The sequence below is a fragment of the Eleutherodactylus coqui genome, chromosome 1 (genome assembly GCF_035609145.1).
Source record: "Eleutherodactylus coqui strain aEleCoq1 chromosome 1, aEleCoq1.hap1, whole genome shotgun sequence".
Classification (NCBI taxonomy): domain Eukaryota; kingdom Metazoa; phylum Chordata; class Amphibia; order Anura; family Eleutherodactylidae; genus Eleutherodactylus; species Eleutherodactylus coqui.
Genome location: NC_089837.1, coordinates 536,860,545 through 536,882,912, shown reverse-complemented (window position 1 = coordinate 536,882,912; position 22,368 = coordinate 536,860,545). Strand labels below are relative to the sequence as shown.

The 22,368-nt window shown below is 50.6% G+C and overlaps 1 protein-coding gene across 1 annotated transcript in view; it reads right to left on the bottom strand.

The window, feature by feature from the left end:
- Window positions 1–22,368, bottom strand: part of LOC136592140 (tyrosinase-like) — a 65,467-nt gene that overhangs the window by 3,400 nt on the left and 39,699 nt on the right. The window contains exon 4 of the mRNA XM_066588576.1: window positions 5,043–5,145. Coding sequence (XP_066444673.1) covers window positions 5,043–5,145 — 103 coding nt within the window. The remainder of the gene's footprint in view (window positions 1–5,042; window positions 5,146–22,368) is intronic.

The following is a 22,368-nucleotide window of genomic DNA, read 5'->3' as shown; positions in this document are numbered from 1 at the left end:
GCTGTCAGGCTCCCCGCCCCAATCAGCTGCTCCAAACCGCTGCTGTCAGGCTCCCCGCCCCAAACCGCTGCTGTCAGGCTCCCCGCCCCAATCCGCTGCTGTCAGGCTCCCCGCCCCAATCCGCTGCTGTCAGGCTCCCCGCCCCAATCCGCTGCTGTCAGGCTCCCCGCCCCAATCCGCTGCTGTCAGGCTCCCCGCCCCAATCCGCTGCTGTCAGGCTCCCCGCCCCAATCCGCTGCTGTCAGGCTCCCCGCCCCAATCCGCTGCTGTCAGGCTCCCCGCCCCAATCCGCTGCTGTCAGGCTCCCCGCCCCAATCCGCTGCTGTCAGGCTCCCCGCCCCAATCCGCTGCTGTCAGGCTCCCCGCCCCAATCCGCTGCTGTCAGGCTCCCCGCCCCATTCCGCTGCTGTCAGGCTCCCCGCCCCAATCCGCTGCTGTCAGGCTCCCCGCCCCAATCCGCTGCTGTCAGGCTCCCCGCCCCAATCCGCTGCTGTCAGGCTCCCCGCCCCAATCCGCTGCTGTCAGGCTCCCCGTCCCAATCAGCTGCTGTCAGGCTCCCCGTCCCAATCAGCTGCTGTCAGGCTCCCCGTCCCAATCAGCTGCTGTCAGGCTCCCCGTCCCAATCAGCTGCTGTCAGGCTCCCCGCCCCAATCAGCTGCTGTCAGGCTCCCCGTCCCAATCAGCTGCTGGGGCGGGAGCTCTGACAGCATTTAAATGTGTGTGTTTTCCTCCCAGCCCTCGCCAGTGTTAGTTTGGTTCTCCAGCTGCACCCGCGTTTATTCTGACTGCTCTTTGTGACCCCGGCTTTCCTGACCTCTGCTTCTGGACGCTGACTACGTTTTTGCCTTCCCCTCTGTACTGCGTACCCTCTTGTTGCCGACCCGGATTGTCTGACCACTCTACCGTTTGTTTGTCTTCAGTGTCTGTTTGTCTTCCCGTGTCCCGCTTCCCTAGTGAGGGTAGGGACCGCCGCCCAGTTGTCGCCCTGGGGGTTAGCCCAGGGGGGCAAGTAGGCAGGGACAGGGGTTGCGGGATATCTCAGGGACCCCCATATCCCGGACACTGTCCTGACAGCAGCTGCAAATCACACGAAGGTCATTATTATGGGGGACAGTAAGTAGCCAGATATAGACTGGGAAGCCGAAACCTGCGGATCTCATGAAGGTAACGACTTCCTGTCAATTACTAAAGATAATTACCCAACTTGTACAGAACCCGACTAGAGGGACGGCCATTGTGGACTTAATACTAACCAACAGACCTGACAGAATAATAGGGGTGCAGGCGGGAGGCACCGGGGAAATAGTGACCAGAATATACATTTCCACTTGTCTTTCAAGAGAGAGTTTTATAGAGGAGCTACAAAAATACAAAACTTTAGGAAGGCCAAGTTCCATCAGCTCAGAGACGGCCTTCACCTCACTGACTGGGAGAATGTCCTCAGGAATAAGAGCACGGACAATAAATGGGGAAGGTTACTAACATCCTAGTTACTTATTGTGAGCGGACCCTACCTTACAGGGATAGAAGGGTTAGTGATGGGGGGGGGGGGGCAAAAAGAAAGCATGTAACCAACTAAAACAAGAAGGCAGCGAAGAAGCACTAAAAACCTATAAGGGAAAATACATTGTGTAAAAATCAGATAAAAGCAGCAAAGATGGAGACAGAGAGACTTATCGCTGACCACTGTACAAGCTTTCCTAGATCTTTCTGAATCCTCTCTCTCTCTTCCCTAGTGTTAGCTATCCCTCCTAGCTTTGTGTCGTCGGCACATTTGCTCAGTTTCCCACAATTCCCTCCTCCAGATCATTTATAACAATGTTGACCAACACTGGGCCCAGGACAGAGCCTTGTGGTCCCCACTTGATACATTCTCCCACTGGGATGTGCAGCCATTTATGACCTCTCTTTGAGTACGATCACTCAGCCAGTTGTGAATCCACCTAACAGTTGCCTTGTCAATCCCATATTTGGCCATTTCATCAATAAGTATGGTATGAGATACTTTGTCAAATGCTTTACTAAAGCCAAGATATACTATATCCACCGCATTTCCCTGATCAACCCAGTTGGTGATTCTGTCATAGGAGGAGATTAGATTAGTCTGGCATGACTTGTTTGTTACAACCCCATGCTGGCTCTGGTTAATTACTCCATTCTCATCCAAGTACTTTCATACATGCTGTTTAATAATCTGTTCAAAGATCTTTCCCGGTAAAGAAGTCAGGCTCACAGGCCTGTAGTTTCCTGGATCCACCTTCTTCCCTTTTCTGTAGATAAGGACAACATTTGCCCTTTTCCAATCTTCTGGGACTTCTCCTGTTCTCCATGAATTTTCACAGATTATGGCAAGTGGTTCAGCAATTACCTCCGCTGCTTCCTTTAGTATCCTAGGATGTAATTCATCAGGACCTTGCGACTTGGGTTCATGTAAGTTAGCTAAGTGTTCCCTTACAATCTCTCTGCTTACAGATAGCTTGCATTCTTTTATTCAATAGCACAGGGAAGATCAGCTGATGTTACATCTACTTTCCGAGAGAAAACAGATACAAAATAGGAATCTAAAAGTTCTTCCTTCTCAGCATCATTCTTAGTAGTATGTAAAAATATTGATTTAATGTTTTTGCCCACCAGAGGCTGGGACATACTACAGGTCCCAGAACAGATTCAGCCTGGCCAGGAGATCAGTTTCCATCTAGTCACCTGACCATTGAAATTATGGCAATATACAGTAATAATGTCAGCAGACCAGCTGACATGCCATCAGCGATCACATGACCGGCAGTGTGGAACGCCCTATGCGCTCCTTGGGCTGTTCTATGACACAGCCATAAGGGATGTGCCATCTGCAGGCTGAAGCACCGCCCTCCCTGAGAGAACCAGCTGACTTAGAGCCGGCGATCATGTGACCGGGACTGTGGAGCGCCGGATGACGTGGCTGGAAGTGATCTGCTATCTCCTGGCCCCGAATCGGCGTCCCACGCCGGAATGCACTGCAGATGTTCCCTATAATGTGGCTTATTTACTATATAAGTCTTGGTCTTCTCCGTGTCTGATGATGCCGAAGCGCGTTGCGTCACACTTTGCCCTCCGGTAGAGGATTACACTGGTTTTTCATCTTTTTTGGATGTAAATTAAAATGACTTCCAGCGGATTCTAGAGGGGATCGTGTGAAGCACAAAGGGAAAAGGTTTTTTTTTTTTTACATTTAGCTTCCCTGCCCAGTTTTTCTTTTCTTAGATAAGTGGGGGCACCCTAAAACTTTGCAGCTCTCCAAGAAGTGGGATTAGAGGAAGAAACCTCCTGAACTGTGCGTTTAACAGCAGACTGGGCCTTGCGGTGCAGGCGGGGTATTAATGCCAGTATCCCGCCCGGCACCTGATTACGTGGGAGGCGCTCAGTTTGGGAGGATTTGTAATCAAGCTTCCCATGTAAGCCATCCAGTCTGTTCCCATGATGCCGGCTGTTGATGTAATTTCCTCTATGATTGAATGTGAGCTGCTGGCTCCCGGGTTTGGTCTGCCTTTCTGTGTTATGGTCATTGTGTGTCCCCAGCTTCCTTTGTGTTCTTCTGCTGGGTCTTGTTTCATCCACCCTTTGTGTGTTTTCTGTTCTGGACTGTGTCTGGTTCCCATGTTACATTCACTCCCCCATATCCGCGTGGCTTGGTGCATATGACCCTGGATTCCCATTACCTTCAGGCAGGCTGGGACATCTAGGAGCCAGGGGCAGAAAGGGGGTCCGGACCTCTCCACCATTATGGGTACCTCCAGGACAGGGACACCTCTTCCATCTGAGATTGCGGCAAGACCCATTTTCCATTCTGGTGCCGAGTTCTCGCATTTGTCCTGTCTTCACCTCGGTTTCAGCTGTCTTCCTTGCCAGGTGGCTCCATTTGGCAGGGAGACCCAGTGGATCCACAAAACTTGTAACACTTCTTGGACATTTCTGTCCATAAGAACATCCGGCCATTGGATTCTTCCTCTTTCTGAGTCCATTAAAATCTGCCTTTCCAAAATCCAACCTTGAGGTCTGAGTCTTCCCAGGTCTTCCTCCCCTTGTTATCCAACATCCAAGGATATCATGATCACTGCCTCCTAAGGTCCCAGCCACCCTTACTTCCTCAACCATTCCCTCCCTGTTGGTAAGAATTAGGTCCCAGATAGCAGATCCCCTTGTTTTATCTTCTACCTTCTGGAAGATAAAGTTGTCAGTAAGAGCGGATAAGAATCTGTTGGATCGATTACTTTTACCTGAGATTCCCAACAAATGTTTGGATGGGTAAAATCTCCCATGATCACTATGTTGGGCTTCTTGTAGAGCTTGGCCATCTGATGTAGAAAGAGTTCCTCCATATCTTCTGCTTGTCCAGGTGGCCTATAGTAAATGCCTACAATGGGGTCCTTTCTATTGTTCTCTCCTTGTATTCTTACCCAAACAGTTTCTACAGAACTCCCAGCTCTGAAGCTTGAATCTCTGTGGAGATGAATGTTCTCCTAACATACAACACAACACCTCCTCGCCTTTATTAGGTCTGTTCCTTATAAATACATTGTATCCTTCAAGCCTTGTATCCAATCATGTGTATCATCCCACCAAGTGTCCGTGATGCCGATGACATCATATTTCTCTTCCTGTGTTCGGAGCTCCAGTTCTCCTTGTTTGTTTCCCATGCTCTGACCATTTGTGTAGGAACATGCTGGTTTGTGATCGGGGTCTCTTGCTCCTCTACTTGCCTTCTGAATGTTTTGTCTTTGTTCTTTCTTCCCACTTCTAATAACGAGGTTCTCAGATGTATTAATTAGCTGAATATTTTTGCCTTTCACTTCACTTCCCATATTGTTCTAGTGTAAAGCTCTCCTAATGAGTGAAGCAAGGCGTCCGCCAGATATATAGTAGGCAGTCTAAAGGGGCCAGATTCCTTCCTCCTGCCAGGAGGTCTCTGCTACAATGTAAGGTGCCTTGCTGCACGTGGAGCAGATAGATGTGACTACAGGATATGAAGGCAGATGTGGAGTCTGCAGATAAGTCCTCCCACTTACTTCATGATGAAGACCATGGCTAAAGGCACCATCGGGTCATTATAGGCCAGAGCGTCTTCACTCATTGTTCCACCCATATATTGTCTCCACCTCCAGTACATCTCTGTCGAAGAAGAAGAGGATTACCGGGTGACACTCATAAAATGATAGATCTCAGATATCAAAACATGATAAATCATAAGCTCTTGTGTCCCCCCCCCCCTACTTCCTCCCCATAGACTGTAAGCTCTTGTGTCCCCCCCCCCCTACTTCCTCCCCATAGACTGTAAGCTCTTGTGTCCCCCTATTCCCTCCTCATAGACTGTAAGCTGTTGTGCCCCCCTATTCCCTCCTCATAGACTGTAAGCTCTTGTGTCCCCCCTATTCCCTCCCTCATAGACTGTAAGCTCTTGTGTCCCCCTATTCCCTCCTCATAGACTGTAAGCTGTTGTGCCCCCCTATTCCCTCCCTCATAGACTGTAAGCTGTTGTGCCCCCCTATTCCCTCCCTCATAGACTGTAAGCTGTTGTGCCCCCCTATTCCCTCCCTCATAGACTGTAAGCTCTTGTGTCCCCCCTATTCCCTCCCCATAGACTGTAAGCTGTTGTGCCCCCCTATTCCCTCCCCATAGACTGAAAGCTCTTGTGTCCCCCCTATTCCCTCCCCATAGACTGTAAGCTCTTGTGTCCCCCCTATTCCCTCCTCATAGACTGTAAGCTCTTGTGTCCCCCCTATTCCCTCCTCATAGACTGTAAGCTCTTGTGTCCCCCCTATTCCCTCCCCATAGACTGTAAGCTCTTGTGCCCCCCTATTCCCTCCTCATAGACTGTAAGCTCGTGTCCCCCTATTCCCTCCCCATAGACTGTAAGCTCTTGTGTCCCCCCTATTCCCTCCTCATAGACTGTAAGCTCGTGTCCCCCTATTCCCTCCCCATAGACTGTAAGCTCGTGTCCCCCTATTCCCTCCTCATAGACTGTAAGCTCTTGTGTCCTCCTATTCCCTCCTCATAGACTGTAAGCTCTTGTGTCCCCCCTATTCCCTCCCCATAGACTGTAAGCTCTTGTGCCCCCCTACTTCCTTCCCATAGACTGTAAGCTCTTGTGTCCCCCCTATTCCCTCCTCATAGACTGTAAGCTCTTGTGTCCCCCCTATTCCCTCCCCATAGACTGTAAGCTCTTGTGCCCCCCTATTTCCCCATAGACAGTAAGCTCTTGTGTCCCCCCTATTCGCTCCCCATAGACTGTAAGCTCTTGTGCCCCCCTATTCCCTCCTCATAGACTGTAAGCTCGTGTCCCCTCTATTTCCTCCCCATAGACTGTAAGCTCTTGTGTCCCCCTATAACCTCCTCATAGACTGTAAGCTCTTGTGTCCCCCCTATTCCCTCCCCATAGACTGTAAGCTCTTGTGTCCCCCTATTCCCTCCCCATAGACTGTAAGCTCGTGTGTCCCCCCTATTCCCTCCCCATAGACTGTAAGCTCTTGTGTCCCCCTACTTCCTCCTCATAGACTGTAAGCTCTTGTGTCCCCCCTATTCCCTCCCCATAGACTGTAAGCTCTTGTGCCCCCCTATTTCCCCATAGACAGTAAGCTCTTGTGTCCCCCCTATTCGCTCCCCATAGACTGTAAGCTCTTGTGCCCCCCTATTCCCTCCTCATAGACTGTAAGCTCGTGTCCCCTCTATTTCCTCCCCATAGACTGTAAGCTCTTGTGTCCCCCTATAACCTCCTCATAGACTGTAAGCTCTTGTGTCCTCCCTATTCCCTCCTCATAGACTGTAAGCTCTTGTGTCCCCCTATTCCCTCCTCATAGACTGTAAGCTCGTGTCCCCCTATTCCCTCCCCATAGACTGTAAGCTCTTGTGTCCCCCCTATTCCCTCCCCATAGACTGTAAGCTCTTGTGTCCCCCCTATTCCCTCCCCATAGACTGTAAGCTCTTGTGTCCCCCCTATTCCCTCCTCATAGACTGTAAGCTCTTGTGTCCCCCTATTCCCTCCTCATAGACTGTAAGCTCTTGTGTCCCCCTACTTCCTCCTCATAGACTGTAAGCTCTTGTGTCCCCCTATTTCCTCCCCATAGACTGTAAGCTCTTGTGCCCCCCTATTCCCTCCTCATAGACTGTAAGCTCTTGTGTCCCCCTATTCCCTCCTCATAGACTGTAAGCTCTTGTGTCCCCCCTATTCCCTCCTCATAGACTGTAAGCTCTTGTGTCCCCCTATTCCCTCCTCATAGACTGTAAGCTCTTGTGTTCCTCCCTATTCCCTCCCCATAGACTGTAAGCTCTTGTGTCCCCCTATTTCCTCCCCATAGACTGTAAGCTCTTGTGCCCCCCTATTCCCTCCCCATAGACTGTAAGCTCTTGTGCCCCCCTAGTTCCTCCTCATAGACTGTAAGCTCTTGTGTCCCCCCTATTTCCTCCCCATAGACTGTAAGCTCTTGTGTTCCCCCTATTCCCTCCCCATAGACTGTAAGCTCTTGTGTCCCCCTATTTCCTCCCCATAGACTGTAAGCTCCTGTGTCCCCCCTATTCCCTCCTCATAGACTGTAAGCTCTTGTGTCCCCCTATTCCCTCCTCATAGACTGTAAGCTCTTGTGTCCCCCTACTTCCTCCTCATAGACTGTAAGCTCTTGTGTCCCCCCTATTCCCTCCCCATAGACTGTAAGCTCTTGTGTCCCCCTATTTCCTCCCCATAGACTGTAAGCTCTTGTGTCCCCCTATTCCCTCCCCATAGACTGTAAGCTCTTGTGTCCCCCTATTCCCTCCTCATAGACTGTAAGCTCGTGTCCCCCTATTCCGTCCCCATAGACTGTAAGCTCGTGTCCCCCTATTCCCTCCCCATAGACTGTAAGCTCTTGTGTCCTCCTATTCCCTCCTCATAGACTGTAAGCTCTTGTGTCCCTCCTATTTCCCCCTCATAGACTGTAAGCTCTTGTGTCCCCCTATTTCCCCCTTATAGACTGTAAGCTCTTGTGTCCCCCTATTTCCCCCTCATAGACTGTAAGCTCTTGTGTCCCCCTACTTCCTCCTCATAGACTGTAAGCTCTTGTGTCCCCCTATTCCCTCCCCATAGACTGTAAGCTCTTGTGTCCCCCTACTTCCTCCTCATAGACTGTAAACTCTTGTGCCCCCCTATTTCCCCCTCATAGACTGTAAGCTCGTGTCCCCCTATTCCCTCCCCATAGACTGTAAGCTCTTGTGTCCCCCTACTTCCTCCTCATAGACTGTAAGCTCTTGTGTCCCCCCTATTCCCTCCCCATAGACTGTAAGCTCTTGTGTCCCCCTACTTCCTCCTCATAGACTGTAAGCTCTTGTGTCCCCCCTATTCCCTCCTCATAGACTGTAAGCTCTTGTGTCCCCCCTATTTCCTCCCCATAGACTGTAAGCTCTTGTTCCCCCCTATTTCCACATCATAGACTGTAAGCTCTTGTGTCCCCCCTATTTCCTCCCCATAGACTGTAAGATCTTGTGTCCCCCTATTTCCTCATAGACTGTAAGCTCTTGTGTCCCCCCGATTTCCTCCCCATAGACTGTAAGCTCTTGTGTCCCCCCTATTTCCTCCCCATAGACTGTAAGCTCTTGTGTCCCCCCGATTTCCTCCCCATAGACTGTAAGCTCTTGTGTCCCCCCTATTTCCTCCCCATAGACTGTAACCTCTTGTGTCCCCCCTATTCCGTCCCCATAGACTGTAAGCTCTTGTGTCCCCCCTTAGTTCCTCCTCATAGACTGTAAGCTCTTGTGTCCCCCCTATTCCGTCCCCATAGACTGTAAGCTCTTGTGTCCCCCCTTAGTTCCTCCCCATAGACTGTAAGCTCTTGTGTCCCCCCTATTCCCTCCCCATAGACTGTAAGCTCTTGTGTCCCCCTATTTCCTCCCCATAGACTGTAAGCTCTTGTGTCCCCCCTATTTCCTTCCCATAGACTGTAAGCTCTTGTGTCCCCCCTATTCCCTCCTCAGACTGTAAGCTCTTGTGTCCCCCCTATTCCCTCCCCATAGACTGTAAGCTCTTGTGTCCCCCCTATTTCCTCCCCATAGACTGTAAGCTCGTGTCCCCCCTATTCCCTCCCCATAGACTGTAAGCTCTTGTTCCCCCCTATATCCACATCATAGACTGTAAGCTCTTGTGTCCCCCCTATTTCCTCCCCATAGACTGTAAGCTCTTGTGTCCCCCCTATTTCCTCCCCATAGACTGTAAGCTCTTGTGTCCCCCATATTTCCTCATAGACTGTAAGCTCTTGTGTCCCCCCTATTCCGTCCCCATAGACTGTAAGCTCTTGTGTCCCCCCTTAGTTCCTCCTCATAGACTGTAAGCTCTTGTGTCCCCCTATTTCCTCCCCATAGACTGTAAGCTCTTGTGTCCCCCCTATTCCCTCCTCATAGACTGTAAGCTCTTGTGTCCCCCCTATTCCCTCCCCATAGACTGTAAGCTCTTGTGTCCCCCTATTCCCTCCTCATAGACTGTAAGCTCTTGTGTCCCCCCTATTTCCTTCCCATAGACTGTAAGCTCTTGTGTCCCCCTATTTCCTCCTCATAGACTGTAAGCTCTTGTGTCCCCCCTATTCCCTCCCCATAGACTGTAAGCTCTTGTGTCCCCCCTATTTCCTCCCCATAGACTGTAAGCTCGTGTCCCCCCTATTCCCTCCCCATAGACTGTAAGCTCTTGTGTCCCCCCTATTTCCTTCCCATAGATTGTAAGCTCTTGAATCCCCCCTATTCCCTCCTCAGACTGTAAGCTCTTGTGTCCCCCCTATTCCCTCCTCATAGACTGTAAGCTCTTGTGTCCCCCCTATTCCCTCCTCATAGACTGTAAGCTCTTGTGTCCCCCGATTTCCCCATAGACTGTAAGCTCTTGTGTCCCCCTATTTCCTCCCCATAGACTGTAAGCTCTTGTGTCCCCCGATTTCCTCATAGACTGTAAGCTCTTGTTTCCCCCCTATTTCCTCCCCATAGACTTTAAGCTCTTGTGTCCCCCTATTCCCTCCCCATAGACTGTAAGCTCTTGTGTCCCCCTACTTCCTCCTCATAGACTGTAAGCTCTTGTGTCCCCCCAATTTCCTCCTCATAGACTGTAAGCTCTTGTGTCCCCCTATTCCCTCCTCATAGACTGTAAGCTCTTGTGTCCCCCTATTCCCTCCTCATAGACTGTAAGCTCTTGTGTCCCCCCTATTCCCTCCCCATAGACTGTAAGCTCTTGTGTCCCCCCTATTCCCTCCCCATAGACTGTAAGCTCTTGTGTCCCCCCTATTCCCTCCTCATAGACTGTAAACTCTTGTGTCCCCCCTATTCCCTCCCCATAGACTGTAAGCTCTTGTGTCCCCCTATTCCCTCCTCATAGACTGTAAGCTCTTGTGTCCCCCTACTTCCTCCTCATAGACTGTAAGCTCTTGTGCCCCCCTATTCCCTCCTCATAGACTGTAAGCTCTTGTGTCCCCCCTATTTCCTCCCCATAGACTGTAAGCTCGTGTCCCCCCTATTCCCTCCCCATAGACTGTAAGCTCTTGTGTCCCCCCTATTTCCTCCTCATAGACTGTAAGCTCTTGTGTCCCCCCTATTTCCTCCCCATAGACTGTAAGCTCTTGTGTCCCCCCTATTTCCTCATAGACTGTAAGCTCTTGTGTCCCCCGATTTCCTCCCCATAGACTGTAAGCTCTTGTGTCCCCCCTATTTCCTCCCCATAGACTGTAAGCTCTTGTGTCCCCCCTATTCCGTCCCCATAGACTGTAAGCTCTTGTGTCCCCCCGATTTCCTCCCCATAGACTGTAAGCTCTTGTGTCCCCCCTATTTCCTCCTCATAGACTGTAAGCTCTTGTGTCCCCCTATTTCCTCCCCATAGACTGTAAGCTCTTGTGTCCCCCCTATTTCCTTCCCATAGACTGTAAGCTCTTGTGTCCCCCTATTTCCTCCCCATAGACTGTAAGCTCTTGTGTCCCCCCTTAGTTTCTCCTCATAGACTGTAAGTTCTTGTGTCCCCCTATTTCCTCAGACTGTAAGCTCTTGTGTCCCCCTATTTCCCCACAGACTGTAAGCTCTTGTGTCCCCCTACTTCCTCCTCATAGACTGTAAGCTCTTGTGCCCCCCTATTCCCTCCTCATAGACTGTAAGCTCTTGTGTCCCCCCTATTTCCTCATAGACTGTAAGCTCTTGTGTCCCCCTACTTCCTCCTCATAGACTGTAAGCTCTTGTGTTTCCCCTATTTCCTCCTCATAGACTGTAAGCTCTTGTGTCCCCCTATTCCCTCCCCATAGACTGTAAGCTCGTGTCCCCCCTATTCCCTCCCCATAGACTGTAAGCTCTTGTGTCCCCCCCATTTCCTCATAGACTGTAAGCTCTTGTGTCCCCCTATTTCCTCCCCATAGACTGTAAGCTCTTGTGTCCCCCTATTTCCTCCTCATAGACTGTAAGCTCTTGTGTCCCCCCTATTTCCTCCTCATAGACTGTAAGCTCTTGTGTCCCCCTATTTCCTCCCCATAGACTGTAAGCTCTTGTGTCCCCCTATTTCCTTCCCATAGACTGTAAGCTCTTGTGCCCCCCCCTATTTCCTCCCATAGACTGTAAGCTCTTGTGTCCCCCTATTTCCTTCCCATAGACTGTAAGCTCTTGTGTCCCCCCTATTCCCTCCCCATAGACTGTAAGCTCTTGTGTCCCCCCTATTCCCTCCTGATAGACTGTAAGCTCTTGTGTCCCCCTATTCCCTCCTCATAGACTGTAAGCTCTTGTGTCCCCCTATTTAGTGCTCATAGACTGTAAGCTCTTGTGTCCCCCCTATTTCCTCCCCGTAGACTGTAAGCTCTTGTGTCCCCCTATTTTCTCCCCATAGACTGTAAGCTCTTGTGTCCCCCTATTCCCTCCCCATAGACTGTAAGCTCTTGTGTCCCCCTATTCCCTCCCCATAGACTGTAAGCTCTTGTGTCCCCCTATTTCCTCCCCATAGACTGTAAGCTCTTGTGTCGCCCTATTCCCTCCTCATAGACTGTAAGCTCTTGTGTCCCCTCTATTTCCTCATAGACTGTAAGCTCTTGTGTCCCCCTATTTCCTCCCCATTGACAGTAAGCTCTTGTGTCCTCCCTATTTCCTCCTCATAGACTGTAAGCTCTTGTGTCCCCCCTATTTCCTCCTCATAGACTGTAAGCTCTTGTGTCCCCTCTATTTCCTCATAGACTGTAAGCTCTTGTGTCCCCCCTATTCCCTCCTCATAGACTATAAGCTCTTGTGTCCCCCCTATTTCCTCCTCATAGACTGTAAGCTCTTGTGTCCCCCCTATTCCCTCCCCATTGACTGTAAGCTCTTGTGTCCCCCCTACTTCCTCCCCATAGACTGTAAGCTCTTGTGTCCCCCCTATTTCCTCCTCATAGACTGTAAGCTCTTGTGTCCCCCTATTTCCTCCCCATAGACTGTAAGCTCTTCTGTCCCCCCTACTTCCTCCTCATAGACTGTAAGCTCTTGTGCCCCCCTATTCCCTCCTCATAGACTGTAAGCTCTTGTGTCCCCCCTATTTCCTCCTCATAGACTGTAAGCTCTTGTGTCCCCCCTATTTCCTCATAGACTGTAAGCTCTTGTGTCCCCCTATTCCCCCCTCATAGACTGTAAGCTCTTGTGTCCCCCTACTTCCTCCTCATAGACTGTAAGCTCTTGTGTCCCCCCTATTTCCTCCCCATAGACTGTAAGCTCTTGTATCCCCCCTCTTCCCTCATAGACTGTAAGCTCTTGTGTCTCCCCTATTTCCTCATAGACTGTAAGCTCTTGTGTTCCCCCTATTTCCTCATAGACTGTAAGCTCTTGTGTCCCCCATATTTCCTTCCCATAGACTGTAAGCTCTTGTGTCCCCCCTATTCCCTCCTCATAGACTGTAAGCTCTTGTGTTCCCCCTATTTCCTCCTCATAGACTGTAAGCTCGTGTCCCCCCTATTCCCTCCCCATAGACTGTAAGCTCTTGTGTCCCCCCTATTCCCTCCCCATAGACTGTAAGCTCTTGTGTCCCCCCTATTCCCTCCTCATAGACTGTAAGCTCTTGTGTCCTACTATTCCCTCCCCATAGACTGTAAGCTCGTGTGTCCCCCTATTTCCTCCTCATAGACTGTAAGCTCTTGTGTCCCCCTATTTCCTCCTCATAGACTGTAAGCTCTTGTGTCCCCCCTATTTCCTCCTCATAGACTGTAAGCTCTTGTGTTCCCCCTATTTCCTCCTCATAGACTGTAAGCTCGTGTCCCCCCTATTCCCTCCCCATAGACTGTAAGCTCTTGTGTCCCCCCTATTCCCTCCCCATAGACTGTAAGCTCTTGTGTCCCCCCTATTCCCTCCCCATAGACTGTAAGCTCTTGTGTCCCCCCTATTCCCTCCTCATAGACTGTAAGCTCTTGTGTCCCCCTATTCCCTCCTCATAGACTATAAGCTCTTGTGTCCCCCTATTTCCTCCTCATAGACTGTAAGCTCTTGTGTCCCCCCTATTCCCTCCCCATAGACTGTAAGCTCTTGTGTCCCCCTATTTCCTCCCCATTGACAGTAAGCTCTTGTGTCCTCCCTATTCCCTCCTCATAGACTGTAAGCTCTTGTGTCCCCCCTATTTCCTCCCCATAGACTGTAAGCTCTTGTGTCCCCTCTATTTCCTCATAGACTGTAAGCTCTTGTGTCCCCCCCCTATTTCCTCCCCATTGACAGTAAGCTCTTGTGTCCTCCCTATTCCCTCCCCATAGACTGTAAGCTCTTGTGTCCCCCCTATTTCCTCCTCATAGACTGTAAGCTCTTGTGTCCCCCCTATTTCCTCCTCATAGACTGTAAGCTCTTGTGTCCCCTCTATTTCCTCATAGACTGTAAGCTCTTGTGTCCCCCCTATTTCCTCCCCATAGACTGTAAGCTCTTGTGTCCCCTCTATTTCCTCATAGACTGTAAGCTCTTGTGTCCTCCCTATTTCCTCCCCATTGACAGTAAGCTCTTGTGTCCTCCCTATTCCCTCCCCATAGACTGTAAGCTCTTGTGTCCCCCCTATTTCCTCCTCATAGACTGTAAGCTCTTGTGTCCCCCCTATTTCCTCCTCATAGACTGTAAGCTCTTGTGTCCCCTCTATTTCCTCATAGACTGTAAGCTCTTGTGTCCCCCCTATTCCCTCCTCATAGACTATAAGCTCTTGTGTCCCCCCAATTTCCTCCTCATAGACTGTAAGCTCTTGTGTCCCCCCTATTCCCTCCCCATTGACTGTAAGCTCTTGTGTCCCCCCTACTTCCTCCCCATAGACTGTAAGCTCTTGTGTCCCCCCTATTTCCTCCTCATAGACTGTAAGCTCTTGTGTCCCCCTATTTCCTCCCCATAGACTGTAAGCTCTTCTGTCCCCCCTACTTCCTCCTCATAGACTGTAAGCTCTTGTGCCCCCCTATTCCCTCCTCATAGACTGTAAGCTCTTGTGTCCCCCCTATTTCCTCATAGACTGTAAGCTCTAGTGTCCCCCTATTCCCCCCTCATAGACTGTAAGCTCTTGTGTCCCCCTACTTCCTCCTCATAGACTGTAAGCTCTTGTGTCCCCCCTATTTCCTCCCCATAGACTGTAAGCTCTTGTATCCCCCCTCTTCCCTCATAGACTGTAAGCTCTTGTGTCTCCCCTATTTCCTCATAGACTGTAAGCTCTTGTGTTCCCCCTATTTCCTCATAGACTGTAAGCTCTTGTGTCCCCCATATTTCCTTCCCATAGACTGTAAGCTCTTGTGTCCCCCCCCCTATTTCCTCCCCATAGACTGTAAGCTCTTGTGTCCCCCCTATTCCCTCCTCATAGACTGTAAGCTCTTGTGTTCCCCCCATTTCCTCCTCATAGACTGTAAGCTCGTGTCCCCCCTATTCCCTCCCCATAGACTGTAAGCTCTTGTGTCCCCCCTATTCCCTCCCCATAGACTGTAAGCTCTTGTGTCCCCCCTATTCCCTCCTCATAGACTGTAAGCTCTTGTGTCCTACTATTCCCTCCCCATAGACTGTAAGCTCTTGTGTCCCCCCTATTTCCTCCTCATAGACTGTAAGCTCTTGTGTTCCCCCTATTTCCTCCTCATAGACTGTAAGCTCGTGTCCCCCCTATTCCCTCCCCATAGACTGTAAGCTCTTGTGTCCCCCCTATTCCCTCCCCATAGACTGTAAGCTCTTGTGTCCCCCCTATTCCCTCCCCATAGACTGTAAGCTCTTGTGTCCCCCCTATTCCCTCCTCATAGACTGTAAGCTCTTGTGTCCCCCTATTCCCTCCTCATAGACTATAAGCTCTTGTGTCCCCCTATTTCCTCCTCATAGACTGTAAGCTCTTGTGTCCCCCCTATTCCCTCCCCATAGACTGTAAGCTCTTGTGTCCCCCTATTTCCTCCCCATTGACAGTAAGCTCTTGTGTCCTCCCTATTCCCTCCTCATAGACTGTAAGCTCTTGTGTCCCCCCTATTTCCTCCCCATAGACTGTAAGCTCTTGTGTCCCCCTATTTCCTCCTCATAGACTGTAAGCTCTTGTGTCCCCCCTTAGTTCCTCCCCATAGACTGTAAGCTCTTGTGTCCCCCCTTAGTTCCTCCCCATAGACTATAAGCTCTTGTGTCCCCCTATTTCCTCCCCATATACTGTAACCTCTTGTGTCCCCCCTATTCCCTCCCCATAGACTGTAAGCTCTTGTGTCCCCCCTATTCCCTCCCCATAGACTGTAAGCTCTTGTGTCCTCCCTATTTCCTCCTCATAGACTGTAAGCTCGTGTCCCCCCTATTCCCTCCCCATAGACTGTAAGCTCTTGTGCCCCCCCTATTCCCTCCCCATAGACTGTAAGCTCTTGTGTCCCCCCTATTCCCTCCCCATAGACTGTAAGCTCTTGTGTCCCCCCTATTCCCTCCTCATAGACTGTAAGCTCTTGTGTCCCCCTATTCCCTCCTCATAGACTATAAGCTCTTGTGTCCCCCTATTTCCTCCTCATAGACTGTAAGCTCTTGTGTCCCCCCTATTCCCTCCCCATAGACTGTAAGCTCTTGTGTCCCCCTATTTCCTCCCCATTGACAGTAAGCTCTTGTGTCCTCCCTATTCCCTCCTCATAGACTGTAAGCTCTTGTGTCCCCCTATTCCCTCCTCATAGACTATAAGCTCTTGTGTCCCCCTATTTCCTCCTCATAGACTGTAAGCTCTTGTGTCCCCCTATTTCCTCCCCATAGACTGTAAGCTCTTGTGTCCCCCTATTTCCTCCTCATAGACTGTAAGCTCTTGTGTCCCCCCTATTTCCTCAGACTGTAAGCTCTTGTGTCCCCCCATTTCCTCCTCATAGACTGTAAGCTCTTGTGTCCCCCCTATTTCCTCCTCATAGACTGTAAGCTCTTGTGTCCCCCCTATTTCCTCCTCATAGACTGTAAGCTCTTGTGTCCCCCCTATTCCCTCCCCATAGACTGTAAGCTCTTGTGTCCCCCCTATTCCCTCCCCATAGACTGTAAGCTCTTGTGTCCCCCCTATTCCCTCCTCATAGACTGTAAGCTCTTGTGTCCCCCTATTCCCTCCTCATAGACTATAAGCTCTTGTGTCCCCCTATTTCCTCCTCATAGACTGTAAGCTCTTGTGTCCCCCCTATTCCCTCCCCATAGACTGTAAGCTCTTGTGTCCCCCTATTTCCTCCCCATTGACAGTAAGCTCTTGTGTCCTCCCTATTCCCTCCTCATAGACTGTAAGCTCTTGTGTCCCCCCTATTTCCTCCCCATAGACTGTAAGCTCTTGTGTCCCCCTATTTCCTCCTCATAGACTGTAAGCTCTTGTGTCCCCCCTTAGTTCCTCCCCATAGACTGTAAGCTCTTGTGTCCCCCCTTAGTTCCTCCCCATAGACTATAAGCTCTTGTGTCCCCCTATTTCCTCCCCATATACTGTAACCTCTTGTGTCCCCCCTATTCCCTCCCCATAGACTGTAAGCTCTTGTGTCCCCCCTATTCCCTCCCCATAGACTGTAAGCTCTTGTGTCCTCCCTATTTCCTCCTCATAGACTGTAAGCTCGTGTCCCCCCTATTCCCTCCCCATAGACTGTAAGCTCTTGTGCCCCCCCTATTCCCTCCTCATAGACTGTTAGCTCTTGTGTCCCCCCTATTTCCTCCCCATAGACTGTAAGCTCTTGTGTCCCCCCTATTTCCTCCCCATAGACTGTAAGCTCTTGTTTCCCCCCTATTCCCTCCCCATAGACTGTAAGCTCTTGTGTCCCCCCTATTCCCTCCTCATAGACTATAAGCTCTTGTGTCCCCCTATTTCCTCCTCATAGACTGTAAGCTCTTGTGTCCCCCTATTTCCTCCCCATAGACTGTAAGCTCGTGTCCCCCTATTTCCTCCTCATAGACTGTAAGCTCTTGTGTCCCCCCTATTTCCTCAGACTGTAAGCTCTTGTGTCCCCCCATTTCCTCCTCATAGACTGTAAGCTCTTGTGTCCCCCCTATTTCCTCCTCATAGACTGTAAGCTCTTGTGTCCCCCCTATTTCCTCCTCATAGACTGTAAGCTCTTGTGTCCCCCCTATTCCCTCCACATAGACTGTAAGCTCTTGTGTCCCCCCTATTCCCTCCTCATAGACTGTAAGCTCTTGTGTCCCCCCTATTTCCTCCTCATAGACTGTAAGCTCTTGTGTCCCCCCTATTCCCTCCCCATTGACTGTAAGCTCTTGTGTCCCCCCTATTCCCTCCTCATAGACTGTTAGCTCTTGTTTCCCCCCTATTCCCTCCCCATAGACTGTAAGCTCTTGTGTCCCCCCTATTTCCTCCTCACAGACTGTAAGCTCTTGTGTCCCCCCTATTCCCTCCCCATTGACTGTAAGCTCTTGTGTCCCCCCTATTCCCTCCTCATAGACTGTAAGCTCTTGTGTCCCCCCATTTCCTCCCCATTGACTGTAAGCTCTTGTGTCCCCCTATTTCCTCCTCATAGACTATAAGCTCTTGTGTCCCCCTATTTCCTCCCCATAGACTGTAAGCTCTTGTGTCCCCCCTATTTCCTCCTCATAGACTGTAAGCTCTTGTGTCCCCCTATTTCCTCCCCATAGACTGTAAGCTCTTGTGTCCCCCTATTTCCTCCTCATAGACTGTAAGCTCTTGTGTCCCCCCTATTTCCTCAGACTGTAAGCTCTTGTGTCCCCCCATTTCCTCCCCATAGACTGTAAGCTCTTGTGTCCCCCCTATTCCCCCCTCATAGACTGTAAGCTCTTGTGTCCCTCCTATTTCCTCCTCATAGACTGTAAGCTCTTGTGTCCCCCCTACTCCCTCCTCATAGATTGTAAGCTCTTGTGTCCCCCTATTCCCTCCCCATAGACTGTAAGCTCTTGTGTCCCCCCTATTTCCTCAGACTGTAAGCTCTTGTGTCCCCCCATTTCCTCCTCATAGACTGTAAGCTCTTGTGTCCCCCTATTCCCTCCTCATAGACTGTAAGCTCTTGTGTCCCCCCATTTCCTCCCCATAGACTGTAAGCTCTTGTGCTCCCCCTATTCCCTCCTCATAGACTGTAAGCTCTTGTGTCCCCCCTATTCCCTCCCCATAGACTGTAAGCTCTTGAGTCCCCCTATTCCCTCCTCATAGACTGTAAGCTCTTGTGTCCCTCCTATTTCCTCCTCATAGATTGTAAGCTCTTGTGTCCCCCCTATTTCCTCCCCATAGACTGTAAGCTCTTGTGCCCCCCTATTTCCTCCTTATAGACTGTAAGCTCTTGTGTCCCCCATATTTCCTCATAGACTGTAAGCTCTTGTGTCCCCCTACTCCCTCCTCATAGATTGTAAGCTCTTGTGTCCCCCTATTCCCTCCCCATAGACTGTAAGCTCTTGTGTCCCCCCATTTCCTCCTCATAGACTGTAAGCTCTTGTGTCCCCCTATTCCCTCCTCATAGACTGTAAGCTCTTGTGTCCCTCCTATTTCCTCCTCATAGATTGTAAGCTCTTGTGTCCCCCCTATTCCCTCCCCATAGACTGTAAGCTCTTGTGTCCCCCCTATTCCCTCCCCATAGACTGTAAGCTCTTGTGTCCCCCCTACTCCCTCCTCATAGATTGTAAGCTCTTGTGTCCCCCTATTCCCTCCCCATAGACTGTAAGCTCTTGTGTCCCCCTATTCCCCCATAGACTGTAAGCTCTTGTGTCCCCCCTATTTCCTCAGACTGTAAGCTCTTGTGTCCCCCCATTTCCTCCTCATAGACTGTAAGCTCTTGTGTCCCCCCTATTTCCTCCTCATAGATTGTAAGCTCTTGTGTCCCCCCTATTTCCTCCCCATAGACTGTAAGCTCTTGTGTCCCCCTATTTCCTCCTCCCCATAGACTGTAAGCTCTTGTGCCCCCCTATTCCCTCCCCATAGACTGTAAGCTCTTGTGTCCCTCCTTAGTTCCTCCCCTATAGACTGTAAGCTCTTGTGTCCCCCTATTCCCTCCCCATAGACTGTAAGCTCTTGTGTCCCCCCTATTCCCTCCCCATAGACTGTAAGCTCTTGTGTCCCCCCTATTTCCTCCCCATAGACTGTAAGCTCTTGTGTCCCCCCTATTTCCTCCTCATAGACTGTAAGCTCTTGTGTCCCCCCTATTTCCTCCTCATAGACTGTAAGCTCTTGTGTCCCCCCCCCCTATTTCCTCCCCATAGACTGTAAGCTCTTGTGTCCCCCCTATTTCCTCCTCATAGATTGTAAGCTCTTGTGTCCCCCCTATTTCCTCCCCATAGACTGTAAGCTCTTGTGTCCCCCCTATTTCCTCCTCATAGACTGTAAGCTCTTGCGTCCCCCCTATTTCCTCCTCATAGACTGTAAGCTCTTGTGTCCCCCCTGTTTCCTCCTCATAGACTGTAAGCTCTTGTGTCCCCCCCCCCTATTTCCTCCCCATAGACTGTAAGCTCTTGTGTCCCCCCTATTTCCTCCACATAGACTGTAAGCTCTTGTGTCCCCCCTATTTCCTCCTCATAGACTGTAAGCTCTTGTGTCCCCTTATTCCCTCATAGACTGTAAGCTCTTGTGTCCCCCCCCCCTATTTCCTCCCCATAGACTGTAAGCTCTTGTGTCCCCCCTATTCCCTCCCCATAGACTGTAAGCTCTTGTGTCCCCCCTATTTCCTCCCCATAGACTGTAAGCTCTTGTGTCCCCCTATTTCCTCCCCATAGACTGTAAGCTCTTGTGTCCCCCCTATTTCCTCCTCATAGACTGTAAGCTCCTGTGTCCCCCCTATTCCCTCCCCATAGACTGTAAGCTCTTGTGTCCCCCCTATTCCCTCCCCATAGACTGTAAGCTCTTGTGTCCCCCCTATTCCCTCCCCATAGACTGTAAGCTCTTGTGTCCCCCCTATTCCCTCCCCATAGACTGTAAGCTCTTGTGTCCCCCTATTTCCTCCTCCCCATAGACTGTAAGCTCTTGTGTCCCCCCTATTTCCTCCCCATAGACTGTAAGCTCTTGTGTCCCCCTATTTCCTCCTCATAGACTGTAAGCTATTGTGTCCCCCCTGTTTCCTCCTCATAGACTGTAAGCTCGTGTCCCCCCTATTCCCTCCCCATAGACTGTAAGCACTTGTGTCCCCCCTATTCCCTCCCCATAGACTGTAAGCTCTTGTGTCCCCCGATTTCCTCCCCATAAAATGTAAGCTCGTGTCCCCCCTATTCCCTCCCCATAGACTGTAAGCTCTTGTGTCCCCCCTATTCCCTCCCCATAGACTGTAAGCTCTTGTGTCCCCCCTATTCCCTCCCCATAGACTGTAAGCTCTTGTGTCCCCCTATTCCTCCCCATAGACTGTAAGCTCTTGTGTACCCCCTATTCCCTCCCCATAGACTGTAAGCTCTTGTGTCCCCCCTATTTCCTCCCCATAGACTGTAAGCTCTTGTGTCCCCCTATTCCCTCCCCATAGACTGTAAGCTTGTGTCCCCCCTATTCCCTCCCCATAGACTGTAAGCTCTTGTGTCCCCCCTATTTCCTCCTCATAGACTGTAAGCTCTTGTGTCCTCCTATTCCCTCCTCATAGACTGTAAGCTCTTGTGCCCCCCTATTTCCTCCCCATAGACTGTAAGCTCTTGTGTCCCCCTATTTCCTCCCCATAGACTGTAAGCTCTTGTGTCCCCCCTATTTCCTCCTCATAGACTGTAAGCTCCTGTGTCCCCCCTATTCCCTCCCCATAGACTGTAAGCTCTTGTGTCCCCCCTATTCCCTCCCCATAGACTGTAAGCTCTTGTGTCCCCCCTATTCCCTCCCCATAGACTGTAAGCTCTTGTGTCCCCCTATTTCCTCCTCCCCATAGACTGTAAGCTCTTGTGTCCCCCCTATTTCCTCCCCATAGACTGTAAGCTCTTGTGTCCCCCTATTTCCTCCTCATAGACTGTAAGCTATTGTGTCCCCCCTATTTCCTCCTCATAGACTGTAAGCTCGTGTCCCCCCTATTCCCTCCCCATAGACTGTAAGCTCTTGTGTCCCCCCTATTCCCTCCCCATAGACTGTAAGCTCTTGTGTCCCCCGATTTCCTCCCCATAAAATGTAAGCTCGTGTCCCCCTATTCCCTCCCCATAGACTGTAAGCTCTTGTGTCCCCCCTATTCCCTCCCCATAGACTGTAAGCTCTTGTGTCCCCCCTATTCCCTCCCCATAGACTGTAAGCTCTTGTGTCCCCCTATTCCTCCCATAGACTGTAAGCTCTTGTGTACCCCCTATTCCCTCCCCATAGACTGTAAGCTCTTGTGTCCCCCCTATTTCCTCCCCATAGACTGTAAGCTCTTGTGTCCCCCTATTCCCTCCCCATAGACTGTAAGCTTGTGTCCCCCCTATTCCCTCCCCATAGACTGTAAGCTCTTGTGTCCCCCCTATTTCCTCCTCATAGACTGTAAGCTCTTGTGTCCTCCTATTCCCTCCTCATAGACTGTAAGCTCTTGTGCCCCACTATTTCCTCCTCATAGACTGTAAGCTCTTGTGCCCCCCTATTCCCTCCCCATAGACTGTAAGCTCTTGTGTCCTCCCTATTTCCTCCCCATAGACTGTAAGCTCTTGTGTCCCCCCTATTCCCTCCCCATAGACTGTAAGCTCTTGTGTCCCCCCTATTCCCTCCCCAAAGACTGTAAGCTCTTGTGCCCCCCTATTCCCTCCCCATAGACTGTAAGCTCTTGTGTCCCCACTATTTCCTCCTCATAGACTGTAAGCTCTTGTGCCCCCCTATTCCCTCCTCATAGACTGTAAGCTCTTGTGCCCCCCTATTCCCTCCTCATAGACTGTAAGCTCTTGTGCCCCCCTATTCCCTCCCCATAGACTGTAAGCTCTTGTGCCCCCCTATTTCCTCCCCATAGACTGTAAGCTCTTGAGTCCCCCCTATTCCCTCCCCATAGACTGTAAGCTCTTGTGTCCCCCTATTCCCTCCTCATAGACTGTAAGCTCTTGTGTCCTCCTATTCCCTCCTCATAGACTGTAAGCTCT